Source organism: Rattus rattus, chromosome 8, assembly GCF_011064425.1.
Source record: "Rattus rattus isolate New Zealand chromosome 8, Rrattus_CSIRO_v1, whole genome shotgun sequence".
NCBI lineage: Eukaryota > Metazoa > Chordata > Mammalia > Rodentia > Muridae > Rattus > Rattus rattus.
This window is the reverse complement of record NC_046161.1, coordinates 1,622,136-1,639,417: the sequence shown is the minus strand read 5'-3', so window position 1 is coordinate 1,639,417 and position 17,282 is coordinate 1,622,136. Positions and strand designations below refer to the sequence as shown.

Sequence of the window (17,282 nt, the reverse complement as noted above, 5' to 3'; positions counted from 1 at the left end):
GGAATAACACTCGAAATGTATGTATATAAGAAATACTCAAGTTAATAAAAAAAAAAAACAAAAGGAAAAAACTCATTTATATCAGAGACAAACAAAAAAAAAATTGCAATTCCCAAATGGTAAGTCTACTTTTCAAATTTCTTTGGTAGGTGTTTCTAAGAAGGAAGCACTAAAACACACACACACACACACACACACACACACACACACACACACACACACGTCACAAAACTCTAAGGTCCAGAACCTCATGAGGAATACTGGACTCTTACTTCTTGCTTTGGGTACATCTCAGATTCTGATTTGCCCCAAAAGTCTCATTTTAATCTGAGTAGTTTATGCACTGACATTAACTTGGTCAAAGTTCTTTCATTCTTTCTACAGTTCATGGTAAATTTGTCTTCCACACAGCTTTACTGATGGAACACCCTGGCCTATGTGTTAGCCTTAGTTGTTCCCTGTCCTGTCTAGGCTTATTAACTATAAGAAGTTTACATCATAAGAGAATTTTTGAATACCACCTCCCCTTTTTTCCCCAGAAAAAGGTTCATTAAAAGGAGTATTTGTTTTTCACATCAGCTTGTTGAGGTTACCTGAATGGGTCTTCCATCAGGAGTCAAAACCTCTTCTGAAAGCTCCATCATCTTTAAGGCCATCAGAGCAATGGGCTTCGCATGGCATAGGCTTTTCCTGTGAAGCCCTGATGCAACACAGTATGCGTCCCCTATTGTTTCTACCTGCAGCAATCAGATAAATCAAATGCAAACATAAAATGAGTCAGAAGATAAATGAGTAGTGATCTGCAGCCACAAATTATGCTGAAAATTATGTCAAGGAAACACCAATACATTAAGCAATTAGACAGCTGACAGTAGAGTTTGCAAACAGCTGCAATCAAATACTAACATCTCCTTTTAGGTTATTCATTATCACTATAGATGATCATTGAAAGTACAAATGACTGTAATATTCCTCTAAAACCAGACTAGGCAGTATTTTATCTACATGATATTCAAATGATAACATTTTCAAGAGGCAGTTTGGTAGTCTTTCAGAAAACTTTCTGGTTTTTTTTGTTTTGTTTTGTTTTTTTAATCTTCAAATTTCCTACCTTCCAAATTGTAAACTTATATATTGCATCCATCTGTAATTTGATGTCAAGTCTGCTTTCACTCATTCTTAAAAACTATAATACTAAAAATTATTAAATTTATATGCCATGTCATTAATCACTTAAGTAATTTGTATACATTATCTAATATTTAATGAAAAAACAGAAATGGGAAATCATTATATTTGATTTAAGAATGTGAAATAGGAAGGTCAAAAACAGCCACAACTATACAATAAAATAAATATCAGTCTCTGTTAAGGTATTCTTCTGGATTTAATCTAATTCCATTGACAGGCTTCATTATAATTGGATGCTGATGTTGACTCATTTAAAATATTTATCTAATATTAAATGACTCAGATTTACAAAACTTTGTTGTGAGTTTGTCAAGAGCTCTTCCTACTGGAATTACATGTAGACTTCTGTGTCCTTCAACAGGGTCTAACTCAGGCTTTAGAACAGTGTGTACTGTTATCCAATGAGCTTACTCCCAAGCCCTGATCCTTTTTCTATTTACAAGTTTTTAAAATTTGGATGGCTACCAGCTATGCACTTCAAAATAAATTTGTAACTATTTTATAAATCATAATTAAAAGTTAGTAATTTATTTTTATGAATTACATGGCTTTTCAGCCAGTTTGAACATACATCGTTTTGGTACACAACTTCTTAGAATATTTTCATCATCACTTCATTAGCAGTTTACCAAATTTCCAGAAAAATAGAGTTGTTTGTAAGCACGTATTTCTATAATTTGAACCACAAGACTTTAAAACCCATAAAAATGGCTTGGACAATAGCACAATTGATGAAGTGCATGAGAAGCTGAGAATGCCAATGAATCCCCATAAAAAGCCAATTATAATCTCAGTGTCAGGGTGGAAAATATGTAGATATTTGAGCATTGACTGACAGCTAACCTAGTTAAATCTGTGCCTTACAGAGCAATAGAAGACCATCTCTCAAATAAACAAGATGGATCTTTCCTAGTTTTTGAGGTTAACACATGTATGCATGCACCTGCTCACATGTATATAACCACATAAACATGCTCACACTCTCTCATGCACATAAAAGCATTCGTAAAGGTTGATTACATAAGGCACTTTTTCATTAGGAAAAAAATGCAATAGCATGAAGTGAACTGAAGTTACCAATTGAAATGTTGCATAAACACATTAGAAAATAAAGAAAGGGTGAAATAATTTGTATAGAATATACATGAGCTAATTAAAATCATGTTAACACTGTGGAAATCAATATGGTAGTTTACAGAAAATTAGGAACTGACTTAAATCAAGTCCCAGCTATAGCACTCTTGGGCTTATACCCAAAGGATGCTTCACCTTACCACAATGACAGTTGCTCAATTATGTTCATAGCAGCTTTATTTGTAATAGCCAGAAACTGGGAACAACTTAGATGTTCTTCAAGTGGAGAATGAATAAAGAAAACGTGGTACATTTAAAAAAAATAAAATCATGTTAAGTTGTATACTTCATATCATGTAACTATATCAACAATTTTGGTTTCCAAAGTTATAATAGTTATCATAAATAACAAGATTAAGTACACTACACCAGGCCTGGAGAGATTTCTCAGTTGTTAAGAGCCATAGTTGTGCTTCCAAAGGACCAGATTTAATCCCCAGCATCCACATGGTCAATGTGATAGCCAGTTGTCACTCAAATTCTAGGAGTTCTGATGCCCTAGTTTGGATTCTGAAAAGTGCCGTATACAACTATAGATATACATGCTTGCAAAACTTGTACACACATAAAATGTTTAAAGCTAAAAAATAATTTAAAGGATAGTAAGAAAGTGACATATATTGTTGATTGCAATGCTTTGTTAAGTCATCATGAGATAGTAATATGACCTCACAATCTGAAGGAACAGTTATTTCTCATCCATGTTTAATGATTAATTCAGGTTAGAGGATTAAGTGGAGAAGAGAAATCCTTGGTTCTTCATACCTAGATGGGACTTATGCAACTTCTAAGTAATCAAGTGGATAGGGTTCCATTCATCACGAAGGATATTGGAAAACAGAAACCTCCTTTTGCACAGGAGAAATAAAATTATTTGGTACTAGAATTCATAAATGCAAGAACAAACATCTAGTTGTTTGTATTATGAAAGGAACATTTCTTCACGGTGTTCTGTTCTGGATTTAACACTACCAACTGTGTTCAATGAAAGCTTAATTTCCCTCTTCTGTCATCAATGAAAACAGTTTCCTGAACATTTAGTAAAAATATACATGTGAGGACTTTTTTGTAGATTCTTTTCACAGTAAATAGTCAAAGTTATGAGACATAGAAGTGTTTACATCATGTATCAATTCCAAATACTCTTGTGGTTTCTTATTTAAACTAAAATGAAAAGAAGCAAACAAGGGTTGAAAGAGATGACACAATAACTGTTCAAAAGTTGTCTGCATTTTGAATCACTTTATCATTTGTTTTTTGTAATTTTTACATAAAGTACAACAAACAGTATAAAGAATAGTGCTCTGGCTTTGCAACTTGCTCCAGAATAACAACACAGAAGAATAAAGACAGTTCAATGAAGCAGGGGGATAAAGATAGAGTAAGACTCAGAAACACAAGGAACACAAACAAACCAGGAAACATACTTCTATCCTCCCAGAAATACGTGAGAGGAGACTAGGGCAAGATCAATGCAGTATATGATTGCTGTTCACCACACGACCACACCTACTTTTATGAAGAGTTTATTTATCATTCTTTAAAATTTAAATTTGTTTGTGCACATGTACCCAGGAGTGGACTCTGGGCTCTGGCTCTCCACTCACACAGCTCTGACACACACAGGATCTCAGGTAAGGCACCAACCTCTGCCCCAAACCTGACATACCTTCAATCCCCAGAAACTCAGGGGACACATAAGACCCTGCCCAGCCAGAAGCATTTATTCTTTCCAGTTTGCACCTGTACTGGGGAGTAGATCCAGACTCTGGCTCTCCAACCACTACACGCAGAACGAGAGGCAGCTTGACCTATAGGAGTTCTGAGACATCCAGGATCACAGAATCACAGGATTGTAGAGAGATCTAGGCCCCCAGGAATTCTGATACAGCCAGGCTCACAGGCTCACAGAAAGGGTCTAATCAGAGACAGCAAGTCCAGTTAGCACCAAGAAGAACTCTCAATTCTAAACATCTATGCTTCAAATGCAAGGGCATCCAAATTTGTAAAAAAAAAAAAAAAAAAAAAGTTACTAAAGCTCAAAGAAAACATTTATCCTCGCAGAATAATTACACACTCTACTCTCACCAACGAATAGATCATGGAAACACATCTATCTAAACAGAGACACATTAAGAATAACAGAAGTTATGAACCAAATGGATTTAACAAGAGTCTATGGAATCTTTTATCCAAAAAGAAAAGAACATATTTTCTTCTCAGGACCTCATGGTTCCTTCCCCAAAACTCACCATACAATTGGATAGAAAACCAGCCTGAACAGATATCAGAACACTGAATTAATCCTATATCTGACCACCACAGAGAAAGGCTGGTCTTCAATAACAACAAAACAACAGAAAGCCACATATACATATAAGCTGAACAGCTCTCTACTCAATGATAACTTAGTCAGGGAAGAAATAAAGACATTAAAGACTTTTTTGAATTTATTGAAAATGAAAAGACAATATACAGAAACTTATGGGGCACAATGAAAGCAGTGTTGAGGAGAAAACTAATACCTCTGAATGCCTCCAAAAAGAAGAGAGCATACAAAAGCAGCTTGACAGCACACCTAAAAGCTCTAGAATAAAAAGAAACAAATACACCCAAGAGGAGTAGAAGGCCAGAAATAATCAAACTCAGGGCTGAAATCAACCAAGTAGAAACAAATGGACTATACAATGAGTCAACAAAACCAGGAGCTGGTTCTCTGAGGAAATCAACAAGATAGATTAAACCCTTAGCCAGACTAACCAGAAGGCACAGAGACAGTATCCAAATTAACAAAATCAGAAATAAAAAGGGAGACATAACAACAGAATCTGAGGAAATTAAAAAAAATCATCAGATTCTATTACAAAAGCCTATATTCAACAATACTGGAAAATCTGGAGGAAATTTGCTAGACAAATACCACATATCAAAGTTAAATCAGGAACAGATAAACCAGTTAAACAACCCCATAACTCCTAAGGAAATAGAAGCAGTCATTAAAGTTCTCCCAACCAAAAAGAGCCCAGGTCCAGATGGGTTTAGTGCAGAATTCTATCAGACCTTCATATAAGACCTCATACCAATACTGTCCAAACTATTCCACAAAATAGAAACAGATGGAGCACTACCGAATTCCTTCTATGAAGCCACAATTGCTCTTATACCAAATCCACACAAAGACCCAACAAAGAAAGAGAACTTCAGACCAATTTCCCTTATGAATATTGATGCAAAAATACTCAATAAAATTCTCATAAACCAAATCCAAGAACACATCAAAGCTATCATCCATCATGATCAAGTAGGCTTTATCCCAGGGATGCAGGGATGGTTCAATATACAGAAATCCATCCACATAATCCACTATGTAAACAAACTAAAAAAAATCATAATCATTCCACTAGATGCTGAGGATGCATTTGACAAAATTTGACACTCCTTCATGATAAAGTCCTGGAAAGATCAGGAATTCAAGGCCCATACCTAACCATAGAAAAAGCAATATACAGCAGAGCAGTAGCCAAGATCAAAGTAAATGGAGAGAAACTTGAAGCAATCCCTCTAAAATCAGGGACTAGACAAGGCTGCCCACTCTATCCCTCCTTATTCAATATAGTACTGAAAATTCCAACCAGAGCAACTAGGCAATGCAAGGTATAAGATTTACAAATTTGAAAGGAAGAAGTCAAAATATCACTATTTGCAGATGATATGATTATATACTTAAGTGATCCAAGAGTACTACCAGAGAACTAGTAAGCTTAATAAATTATTTCAGAAAAGTAACTGGGTATAAAAACAACTCAAACAAATCAGTAGCTTTCCTCTGTTCAAAAGATAAACAGGCTGAAAAGAAATTAGGGAAATGACACTCTTCAACAATATTCCCAAATAGCATGAAATGCTTGCTGTGACTTTAACCAAGCAAGTGAAAAATCTGTATAACAAGAACTTCAATTCTCTGAAGAAAGAAAATGGAAAGACCTTCCATACTCATGGATTGGTAGGATTAACAGCTAAAAGGCCATCTTACCAAAAACAATCTGTAGATTGAGTGCAACAGCCATCAAACCTCCAACAGAATTCTTCAGAGAGATTGATAGAACAATTTTCAAATTCATCAGGAATTCCAAAAAATACTCAGAATAGTGAAAATATTCTGAACAATAAAAGAACTTCTCAGGAATCTCCATTCTGCACCTAAAGCTGTACTACAGAGCAACTGTGATACAAATGGTATGGTATTGGTACAGAGACAGGCAGGTAGATCGATAAAATAGAATTTAAGACAAAGAAGTAAACCCCTACAACTATAGTAACTTGATCTTTTAAAGAAGCCAAAACTATCTACTGAAAAAGGACAGCATTTCCTCAAATGTTGCTGGTTCTACTGGTAGTCAGCATGTAGAAGAATGTAAATCTATCTATTCTTATCTCCTTGTGCAATGCTAAAGTCCAAGTGGACCAGGGTCCTCCAAATAAAACCAGATATGCTGACTTTAGTAGAAGAGAATGTGTGAAAGGGCCTTGAGCACTTTGGCACAAGGGAAAATTACTTGAACAGAACACCAATGTTCCTTCATTGTTTCATCTTGTTTAAATGAGAAGAGCACTCAAATTTAGAGCCCTTCTTAAGTTCTCCTTTGTCTTCCAGTCTGGTTACAACAGAATCAAACTTTTCAGATTCTTACGAATTACAGATTACAGTGACTAGGTTAAACATATCCCAAAGCCTAAATGTACACAGACATACGCACAAAGGCACACATGTGTGCACACTCAGGCACACACATACTATGTATACACATACATGCACTCTCATGAACACATATGCATAAAGGCATGTGCACACATTCACACATGCTAATGCAGACCTCATGTGCTAAGAAAACACAGTATACAGTCAATATTCATAAGTTCTTTTTGTTCCACTGAATACATTCACTTTAATTACACATAATAATTTATGGATTGGAAAAGAAATAATTTAACTAAGGGCTGACTGATAGGGCATCCTCAAAAAATCCTTTTCCTTCTTTAAAATAATAAATCCAATAACAAATATTTTGGTTGAAATTTCTGACCCAAATACTACCTTTAAGGGTGTCTTTACAGCATTTAGTAGATACAGCAGCCTAAAGGAGGTCATGGGTATAAATAGGACAACAGTGTGGCCTAGGAACTATTCCCAAGTGTTTGCTATGTATTCCAAATGACTGCCTAGGACAGAGAGCTCTCTTCCTCATAAACTTTCAGTGAGTATATTTACCTCCAGATCCATACTAGGAAATCGTTCATGTAGAATATATTCATGCCAGGTTCCAGATTACTAATCACAAAGATCAGTAAATACTAAATCATGTTAGAGTAATAAAATACACTGTAATATTCAGTGAAATTTTGTTTTAAAATTTAAGTTCAATATGGGAGATTCAATTTTCCTGATGTTCATTATTAATCCTGTAAGATTTTCAATGACTAGATGCCAATATCCAAGATCACTAACCACTATCACTATAATTTATTACATGTACCTATCAAAATGAACAACACAATGTTCTTTGTAAACTCTCTTTACCTTCTAGTACCTTGTGTGTACTAAAACTATTGTTCTGGCTGAAGACTACCCATCATCCTATAGGAAAGATATCTCAAGGACCGAACAAGATGCAATAAGACAAGGCAAAGCCCTCATAAGCAGGCTGGACTAGGAAATCAAATAGGAGGAAAAGAGTCTCAAGCACAGGCAAAACAGGCAGAAATACACCTACTTCCACTTTTACAAGTCACATGTTCTAGTATACTAGTTAGAATTTGATTATTTGAGCCATAAAATAAGACAATACTGGCAGTGCTATGAAATATTTCAATGTGAAGTGCCCCCAATTGGCACAGGTTTGAGCACTTGTTCCTCATATAGTGTTGCTTTTCATGAATGTTATCAAATGTTTAAGCAGTGTTTTTTTGTTGTTGTTGTTTATGTGTTTGTTTGTTTGTGTGTGTTTTTGTTTTTTTTTATTTACATTTCAAATGTCATCCCCTTTCCTGGTTTCCCATCCATAAACCCCATATCCCATTCCACCTCCTCCTTCTTCTATGAGGGTGTTGCCCCATCCAACCACCTACCCCTTTCCACCTCCCGGGACCTTAACATTCCTCTACACTGAGGAGTCCAGCCTTGCCGGGACCAAGGGCTTCTCCTCCCATTGGTGCCCAACGAGGCCATCCTCTGATACATATGCATCTGGAGCCATGGGTCTGTTCACGTGTAGCCTTGGTAGTGGTTTAGTCCCTGGGAGTTCTTGTTGGTTGGCATTGTTGTTCTTATGGGGATGCAAGCCCCTTCAGCTTCTTCAATCCTTTCTCTAACTCCTCCAGTGGGGATATTGTTCTCAGTTCAATGGCTGACTGCAAGCATTTGCCTCTGTATTTGTCATGCTCTGGCAGAGCCTCTCAGGAAACTACTATATCAGGCTCCTGTCAGCATACACTTCTTGGCACCAGCAATACTGTCTGGGTTTGGTGGCTGTATATATGTGGGCTGAATCCCCAGGTGGGGCAGGCTCTGAAGGGCCTTTCCTTCAGTCTCTGCTCCAAATTTGTCTCTGTATCTCTTGGAAGGGGGAACTTGGATATAGGACAACATTCTGAGTGGACCTGAAGGCTTTATAGTCTGGCCTTACTTCTTTTTTCCTTCTCTCTGCTCCTTGATTGCCCACATAATGTGACCAGATGATCTTATGTTCCTGTTTTCATGCCTTCCCTGCCATGATGAACGTATTTTCATGAAACTCTCACATGAAATAAATTCTTTCTCCCTTATGCTGCACTGGTCAAATATTGTGTTGCATCAATGTAAAATGCACATACAACGTACAGTGTAAATTACTTTTCAAAATGCTTATTGTTCCATCTTTCTAAAAGAAATATTATCTAAACAACTCTAATTTTCCACCCAAGATGCCCAAACAAGTGACTCAGCTATCAGCATCTGTGGTGGCATAGAACTATTTCTGCCATTAAAGAGACAATGCTGGGTACATTCTCTAGGCTTTTGTACATCCAAGTCCTACTATCAAAGTCAGTCATCTGAGTTATGTCAATAAGGTCAACATCAACTGTCCACTCTAATACATTTCCTACCCTACATTTAAAGTTCTCTCTTAGAAAGCAAATCTATTTGTTACTCTGTTGCATATAATTTTGTATTGCCTGTACCCAGGAGCTGTCAATGCACTCTGGTCCCTCCTGGCTTCCTATATCTTCATCAAGTTTAGCCTATGATTGATAGCAACCACCCTCCAATCATTCTTCTTTCTCTACCCACCTTTGCTCCACATATGAAAAACATGCAGACAGATTTACTTCTTTAGAATGTGCCTGCTAGCACAATTGCTGAGCTCAAATACCTCCTACCTGGAAATGACTGCCCTTAACAATTTATTATCTCCTTTCTTCTTCTGCCCTAAGCTTACTGGCTTGTATCAGATAGCCCTTGCCTTTGGCCATCCACTAGTAGGGAAGGCTGCTGATTCTAGCTCCCCAAGATCTTGCATGATTGCTGTGTGCTCCATGTCCCAAAGCCTGGCCAAAAAGCCCCTCTCTATCCCTAAGTCTCCCTTTTTCTCTTGGGACCCAGAAGTTCCTCCTGTACCTCTTTCCAGCAATTGACTCCAGGCCTTCTTTATTGACAAAATCATGAAGCAAATAGGGGACCAGACCTTAGTATCAACACCTCTCCCTAGATTACTCCTTTTAAAAGTCTAGAAGGACTTGCACTCATTCATATAATCAAATGCAAATCTCTAAGATGTCTAAGATCTCCAGATAGTGCAACATGTACTGACTTTTCCATCTGTATCTCACCCTACCGGATTCCATCATTTTTTGTTTTTTGTTTTTCATTTTTGTTTGTTTTTTTTTTATTCTGATTCAGAAACCAATTCTGTTCCTTAGAATTCTCCTTTATCACTCTTCTAATTTGTTAATGTCTATGAAGCCTTTTTTGTCTTTCTTATCTGTAGTACATGTGGTTGCCAAAGGTATAATACTAAACGGACAAAACATCACTGATAATTTTTTAAAGCACTGTGGACCTTTGAAACTGACAAAATAATTCACCTAGCAATACACTTATTAGAACAGAATGTTTATTTGTGACTTCTATCTCACCTCCAATCACATGGAAATTATCTCTTTCCCAATCATAGCACCATGCTGAAATACATGTTTCCATGACATTTCTTAGCATCCATGGGCATCTGCTTTCTTACTAAAAGAAGTTAGAAATGCTTGAAGGGATGGCTTGGCTTTTACTTTTCCAATGTCTTTGTAGTGCAAATTCATAGCATTAAGCCTACACCAGATGCTGATGTTTTGGCTTTGATTTTGGGTTCTTTTACTTGCTTGTTTGTTTTGTTTTTTCTGTTTGTTTTTCTTTGCCTAAAGAATTGATGTAGAATATATTTATCTTCTTTAAAAGAACAGGCTCAACTGCCCCACCTGGGGATCCAGCCTATACATATAGTCACCAAACCTAGACAATATTGATGATGCCAAGAAGTGCATGCTGACAGGAGCATGATATAACTGTCTCCTGAGAGGCCCCGTTAAAGCATGACAAATACACATGTGAATGTTTGCAGCCAACCATTGAACTGAGAATGGGGTCCCCACTGGAGGACTTAGAGAGAGGATTTAAGGAGCAGAAGGGGCTTACAATCCCATAAGAACAACAATGCCAACCAACCAGAGCTTCCAGGGACTAAACTACCATCCAAAGAGTACACATGGACAGATCCACGGCTCCAGCTGCATATGTATCAGAGGATGGCCTTGTTGGGCACCAATGGGAAGAGAAGCCCTTGGTACTGCCAAGGCTTGAACCCCCAGTGTAGAGGAATGTTAGCAAAGGGAAGTAGGAAGGGGTGGGTGCTTGGGTGAGGGAACACTCTCATAGAAGATGTGGGAGGGGATATTGGATATGGGGGTTATAGATGGGAAATTGAGAAATATAAATAAAACAATATCCAATAAAAGGTGAGAGAGAGAGAGAGCAAGTTGAATCTGATATAACAGTAGAAAGTATACAAAGATGAATACATATATATATATACACATATATATACACACACACACACACACACACACACACACACACACACACACACACACATCTCCTGACAGTAGTTAAGAAACTGTAATTATCTTTAGACAATAACCTATGTGTGTGGTTGAGGATCTATCCACTACCGAAGCAAAGGAAATATTTCTCTAGGTTGAACAAAGGGTTAAGTCGGCTTATCACAGCCCTAACAGATATAAGATGACACACACTGAGTCTCCTCTACAATTCTGTTACAATAATAAACAGAGTTAGGGGCAGCATCCTAGAACAAGCTTTCTGGGACCAACTGGACCAAGATCTTCTATAATACTGTCATGAAGCCTCTGATTTCGATGAGTATATATTAGACTAAAAAGTGGCTAGCTTAAACCTGATTTTTTCTAAAGCTACAAAGTTATCAGAAACAACAAATGTAAATTTTAAGTTAAAAATGTGTGTATGTAAAAGGAAAAGATGTTTCCTTGGGGTGCAAATATTTCTTACTGAATGAAGCATTGACCATGCAAGTGTAAGGAAGTGTGTCTAGATGCCTAGAATATAAATTCCGGCAAATAGTGTATTTCTGCAGTAACAGCTTACATATTTGAAATTCTCAAATGATACACTTAAAAATAAATCATTATTATTGCTCAATTTCAATAGTTGGTTCCATGAAAAATTCACAGATTTAGACATAGAAAAATATTTATCTATAGTTTGTTACCTAAAGCAGAAACAACTAAGGAGGTCCCAAGGAAGCTACACCTCTCTGGCTTAGGCTCTATTGGATAGAGAAAATTTCATCGTACCTCAGAGCTAATGCTTCTTTTTTCATCTGCATAAAGAAGAGGCAAAATGTCTACAGTTTGGGTCTCTGATTCCAGAATATGGGTGTAGCAATGGCCCTGGACACAAAGACTCATTTAGAGACATGTTCAAGGCTGCTAGGCCTGCTTTTTAAAATCCCACCATTTCTTTCTGCTAGCATCTTTACTGTTTTGATATTCATAAGTAGTAGTGAGTTTGTTGCATCTGGTTCCATTAAAACACAATTTTCAAAGCTTAAAAAAGATAAACACAATTCACATTCTGATTATTTTAAGAAATGCCCAAGTTTTCTGAGTTGTAAGAAATGTAGTTTTGTTTTGATACAATAAGGATGGTATGATAAGTCTTAGTCATGACAGACCAAGTAGCATTGTTTACATTTTTTCATTAAGGGATATTCATAGATTTTTAGATATAACTCATAGCTTCCATGCCATATATCTAGGTATACATATCTAAAACAATAATAGCAGCTAACATATTTATTTTGTACTAGACAGTATTTTAATTTTATTAGGTAAGGTGTGGTACTAGAGAAAAAAATTAATGACTGAGGGATCCATCTTTATCTCTGCTTTTTTCTTATCTCATAACAAATTTGTTGGGAAAGTCAAAGCAGAGAAGTAAAACTTGCATTTTGAACCATTCTCCAAAGCACCTACCACTCTTCTTATTGATTCCTCGATTGGCAACAGACATTAATTTAAGTAAGCTAGAATTGTCATTTCTTTATTGTTTGCTTTCTACACATTCTCATCCTTCACAATGTAGGCCCTAATACATTATTGATGTTGCCCTTTTGCTGACTCCATTTGTCCATCTAATTACAAAGGGATCTAAATTATAGTGTCTGTTTTCTGCAAATTGTCTGTGTCTTCCTCAGTATTCACATACCTGTAAAAATCTTGGCAGCCAAGCCCAGGCAAAATATTTAGTTTTCTCATGGCTTAAAATGTTCTCAGTGAAATATATAGGTTCTCTCCACACCTCCCATTTTATAGAACTGTGAATTATTTTAGCATAATCTTCTTAACATGGTCTACATTTGCTGAATTCTTCCACTCCAGTTATAATTTGTCACTGCTTCTCTTTTTTTTTTTTCTTTTTTTTTTTCCTTCTTTTTTTTTTCCAAAGCTGGGGACTGAACCCAGGGCCTTGCACTTGCTAGGCAAGCGCTCTACCACTGAACTAAATCCCCAACCCCTGCTTCTCTGTAATGATAGTGAGACACTAAAAGGTGAGGTGGCCAGGCACACAAATAGAGAATGGATATTATTACTGTGTCAACTTGGAGTATATATTTGAGATGACTTCCTCTATGCTGTTTTCTATTTTTATTCCACTTTATCTTCTTTGTAATACAAGTGAGGCTTCCACATTTTTATCTTCAAACTTTCTATTCAAAACTTATGCATACTTTAAACCTAAAAAGTGTCTTACCATGTGTAGAATAAGAGGGTTGTTTAAAAATACGGTTGGGATTTAATATTTTTCAATGTAAGTTAAAATATGCATGTTATTTATGCTATAAATGTCCAACAGTTCACAGCACATAATAGTAATTATTATAAAGTATAAAACAGCATAGTGGAAATATGCTTAAAAATAAACATGAAAGATTTTGTGATAGAAAGTAGGAAGGTAAAACTAAGAATTGCTTAGTTATATATTCTTTCTCATTTGTTTCTCACAATGTACTTGCTTATCCTATTCCTTTCCATATCCCTTTAAAAATAATGTGTGTGTGTGTGTGTGTGTATCTCTGTGTGTGTCTGTGTGCGTACACGTGTGCATTCATTTGCATGCACATGTACTTATGAATGTCAGATGTTAACTTCAAGCATCTTCTTTTGTCATTCTCTGCCAAAATATTTTGAGAAAGACTCTCTCACTGAACTTAGAGCTTCCTGCTTTAGAAGGTCTCTCTATGCCAACAAAACAGGCCATCAGGGTTCACCTGTCTCTGCTCTTCCAGCACTAGGGTTAAAGTGCACTGCACTCTGCCTGGATATTGTGGGGGTGCTGAAAAACTGGATCAGGTCCTCATGATTTAGCAACAAGCACTCTTCTTCTTAGCCATCTTAGCTCTGTCTTTGCTTTTCTCTATCCTCATCATCCTCATAGCATCAGCACATATTGTGTCTGGATTGACAAAAATGCAATTCTTTTTAACCAAACTGAACAGCTAAAACACTCCCATCTACCTCCTGCAAATCCACATATCCCTAGCATTGATTATATTAAAAAAAAATAGCCCTGGAGTTGTATAAGTTCATACATCATGACTTAAATTTGAGATGAAAGTTTGCTTGAAAATATTTGCTATTTGTATTATTTTTGTTTAATTTTGAAAATATATACACACATAAAGGAGAGGTGGAAAGTGCAGTTAAAGATTACATCAAGAAAACCATTTTGTAAGCTTAAACTTGCTGGTAATTATTCATGCCTAGAGAAATGTGTCCTAGGTTTAATAACATACAAGAAAATATTAATATCACATCATATTTTCACAGATTTATTTTCCAAGATGTCTATGAAAGCTCATTATATTTTTAAGCTTTGGAACTGCTTAGCTAACACTGGAAGGCATCACATTTCTGCTTTTCAAAGCCTGAAATAGATCTTATTTAAATTATGGTCTGGACAAAGTGAATCTATTTATCTATCTTTTCCACCTATTTATATACTATTAGAATTTAAAATATGCAAGCTTGAGGAGGCTAACGCTGACATTCAGTGACTTAAACAGTAAGACTAATTATCCCAATAGTGTGTAGGAAGAAAGTTCAGGCAAACTTGTTCTGATTTCTTCTCTTTCGGGAAATGTCAGTGCATAAGAGCAATATGATTAGAGTGCTCCTTTAGCTTAGAACCAGACACTGGTCTACTTTTATTACAAATTACGCAGCAATAAATTACAGAGAGGTTAAAGGTAATTTGTAAAACCTCTTATTTTATATAACAAGGCCTATTTCTTAGCCATATTCCACACAAACCCTTACAACTGAGACATTAAGTGAGTATCTAATGTATGTTCTAAATAATTATTCTATATAGTCTCCTTTTCTCAGGGAAACCTATTTTAATATGAATATCTAATGAATCATACTCTGAGGGGAAAAAAGCACATAAGTTCTAACCAAATCTGTTTACATGTGGCTTAGACCATGAAAAAGAACAGCTGCTCAATTTTCTATGAGTACATTAAAACCCTGCCATCCACCATTTGTTTAAATTACATATCCTTGCTGACCTTCATGCAAAAATCCAAGGACTTTGACATTATGTAATCTATGTAAAAGTCCTTGCAAACTGTTAATTTATTAGGTAGGTAGGAAGTTGACCTGGAAGTACGGCTGCAACTTTAACAAGAATTTAATACAGAGTTTTTCAAAACCAAAAAATAAGTGGTAGTTCTTACACACTTGTGATTTACTCCTATTTCAAAGCAAAGAATATTAAGGTACTGACTGAGAACTATTGACCATGCAGGAAAGGGTGAGAATGCTTACATATATTCTTTTAGAATTAAAGGATCCCACTTCATTGCCATTGTGAAAAGCTGATTACTCAAAGGTAAATAATATAAACCATATTTTAATATCACTTGTTATTTCCATTTATCCATTAAAAATAAAGATTTGTAGTCTATATTATAGTCTCATTCCCTAAGCAAAAACCAATTGAATTTTGAAATTTTCTTAGTTTTGCAAGTTTAATTTAATAATTTTGAATAAAAAGAAGTATTTGTACAGAACTATTTTTCTTAAACTGCAGAATCAGTGTTGCTGAAGTCAATATTTTAAGATGAAATAATGAACTTTTGATAAGATATTAGAAAGATGTGTGGATATACTTATCTATCTCTACACATGTATATATCAAGTATTACATGTATAATGTATATATAATATACATATATATAAAATTCATTATCAAATTCAAATTAGTGTGCTTTCTTGTGAATTGAGAATTTGTTATTAAAGTACATATATTTAAGCATCTCATCTCCATTACCTTGTAAATATCCAAAAAGCCACACTGGTGATCAAATCTCGTGTAAAGTTCATTGAGCATGCTGATCACCTGCATGGGAGTACACTGGGCACATATGGCTGTGAAGCCCACAATGTCAGAGAAGAGCATAGTGACATCATCAAACTTTCTGGCCTGTACTTGCTGTCCTTGCCACAACTGCTGGGCTACATCACCAGGGAAAATGGAATACAGCAGATCCACTGTCTTCTTTTTCTCTTCTTCCAGGGCCTGGTGAGTTTTTTCTAAGGTGGCTTTTAATTTATCCATCCTCTTTTTCAAGCCATCCTGGGCCTTTGCTTGCTCTCCAACTAAAATGACATCTCGAGTGGCATCATGAATAGGGATGTCTGAGAGATGCAGTCCTCGGCCTATGAGTTCATCCAACTTGTCCACACATGGAGATCCCAAAAACAAAATGGCATTTGATTCTGGGACATGGATCATTTGTCCTTTGATTTCCATCACCTGTGAAATGGACATGAAAATTTGATCAATCCTCCTAAAAGCAGGCTGGAAAAAAAAACCTAATGGATAAGAGAAACAAAATTGTTTTCTTAACTTATGAATTGTTGTTTTCACACTAGGAAATATTCAACAGTTTCAAAGCCATTATAAGCTTCATGGTTCTGAATAGAAATTACTGTTTTGCATCTCATGTAAAGACAATGATGAAATATAAAATGAGAACATTGAGAAAATGAAAGAGAAAAACAATTTTTATTCAAGATGGAATTATTCTCAGGTATATTGTTGAGCTGGTCTATGAACCAACTCAAACCACTTAAGCTTAGAAATAAAATCAGGATAAATTAATTTGCAAAATACATGTACTTAACTGTCATTAAAATAAAACTCCTTTAAAAACTAAATTTGGGAGCATAGGGTGAATCATAAAAACTATTTAGTGTTAGGAACAAGCTACACAGCACCTGGAAAAAGTAACAGTTAACATGATGACAAGAATAATAGACAGTTCAGTAAG

The 17,282-nt window shown here is 35.8% G+C and overlaps 1 protein-coding gene across 1 annotated transcript; it reads right to left on the bottom strand.

Moving 5' to 3' along the window:
• Positions 1 to 359: 359 nt before the first annotated feature.
• Positions 360 to 16,951, bottom strand: LOC116907417 (guanylate cyclase soluble subunit alpha-2-like). The gene is made up of 2 exons (XM_032910378.1): positions 16,280 to 16,951; positions 360 to 737 (listed from the first exon to the last, which is right to left on the bottom strand). The coding sequence occupies exons 1-2, from the start codon at positions 16,778 to 16,780 to the stop codon at positions 576 to 578; spliced, it is 663 nt and encodes a 220-aa protein (XP_032766269.1). The 5' UTR covers positions 16,781 to 16,951; the 3' UTR covers positions 360 to 575.
• Positions 16,952 to 17,282: the final 331 nt, after the last annotated feature.

Bases quoted from the DNA above. Each gene is read 5' to 3' on its own strand.
- LOC116907417 (XM_032910378.1), bottom strand. From the start codon at position 16,780: ATGTCCATTTCACAGGTGATGGAAATCAAAGGACAAATGATCCATGTC. The intron at 738-16,279 runs GTAATGGAGATG...TGATTGCTGCAG, and splicing joins GCTTTTTGGATATTTACAAG to GTAGAAACAATAGGGGACGC.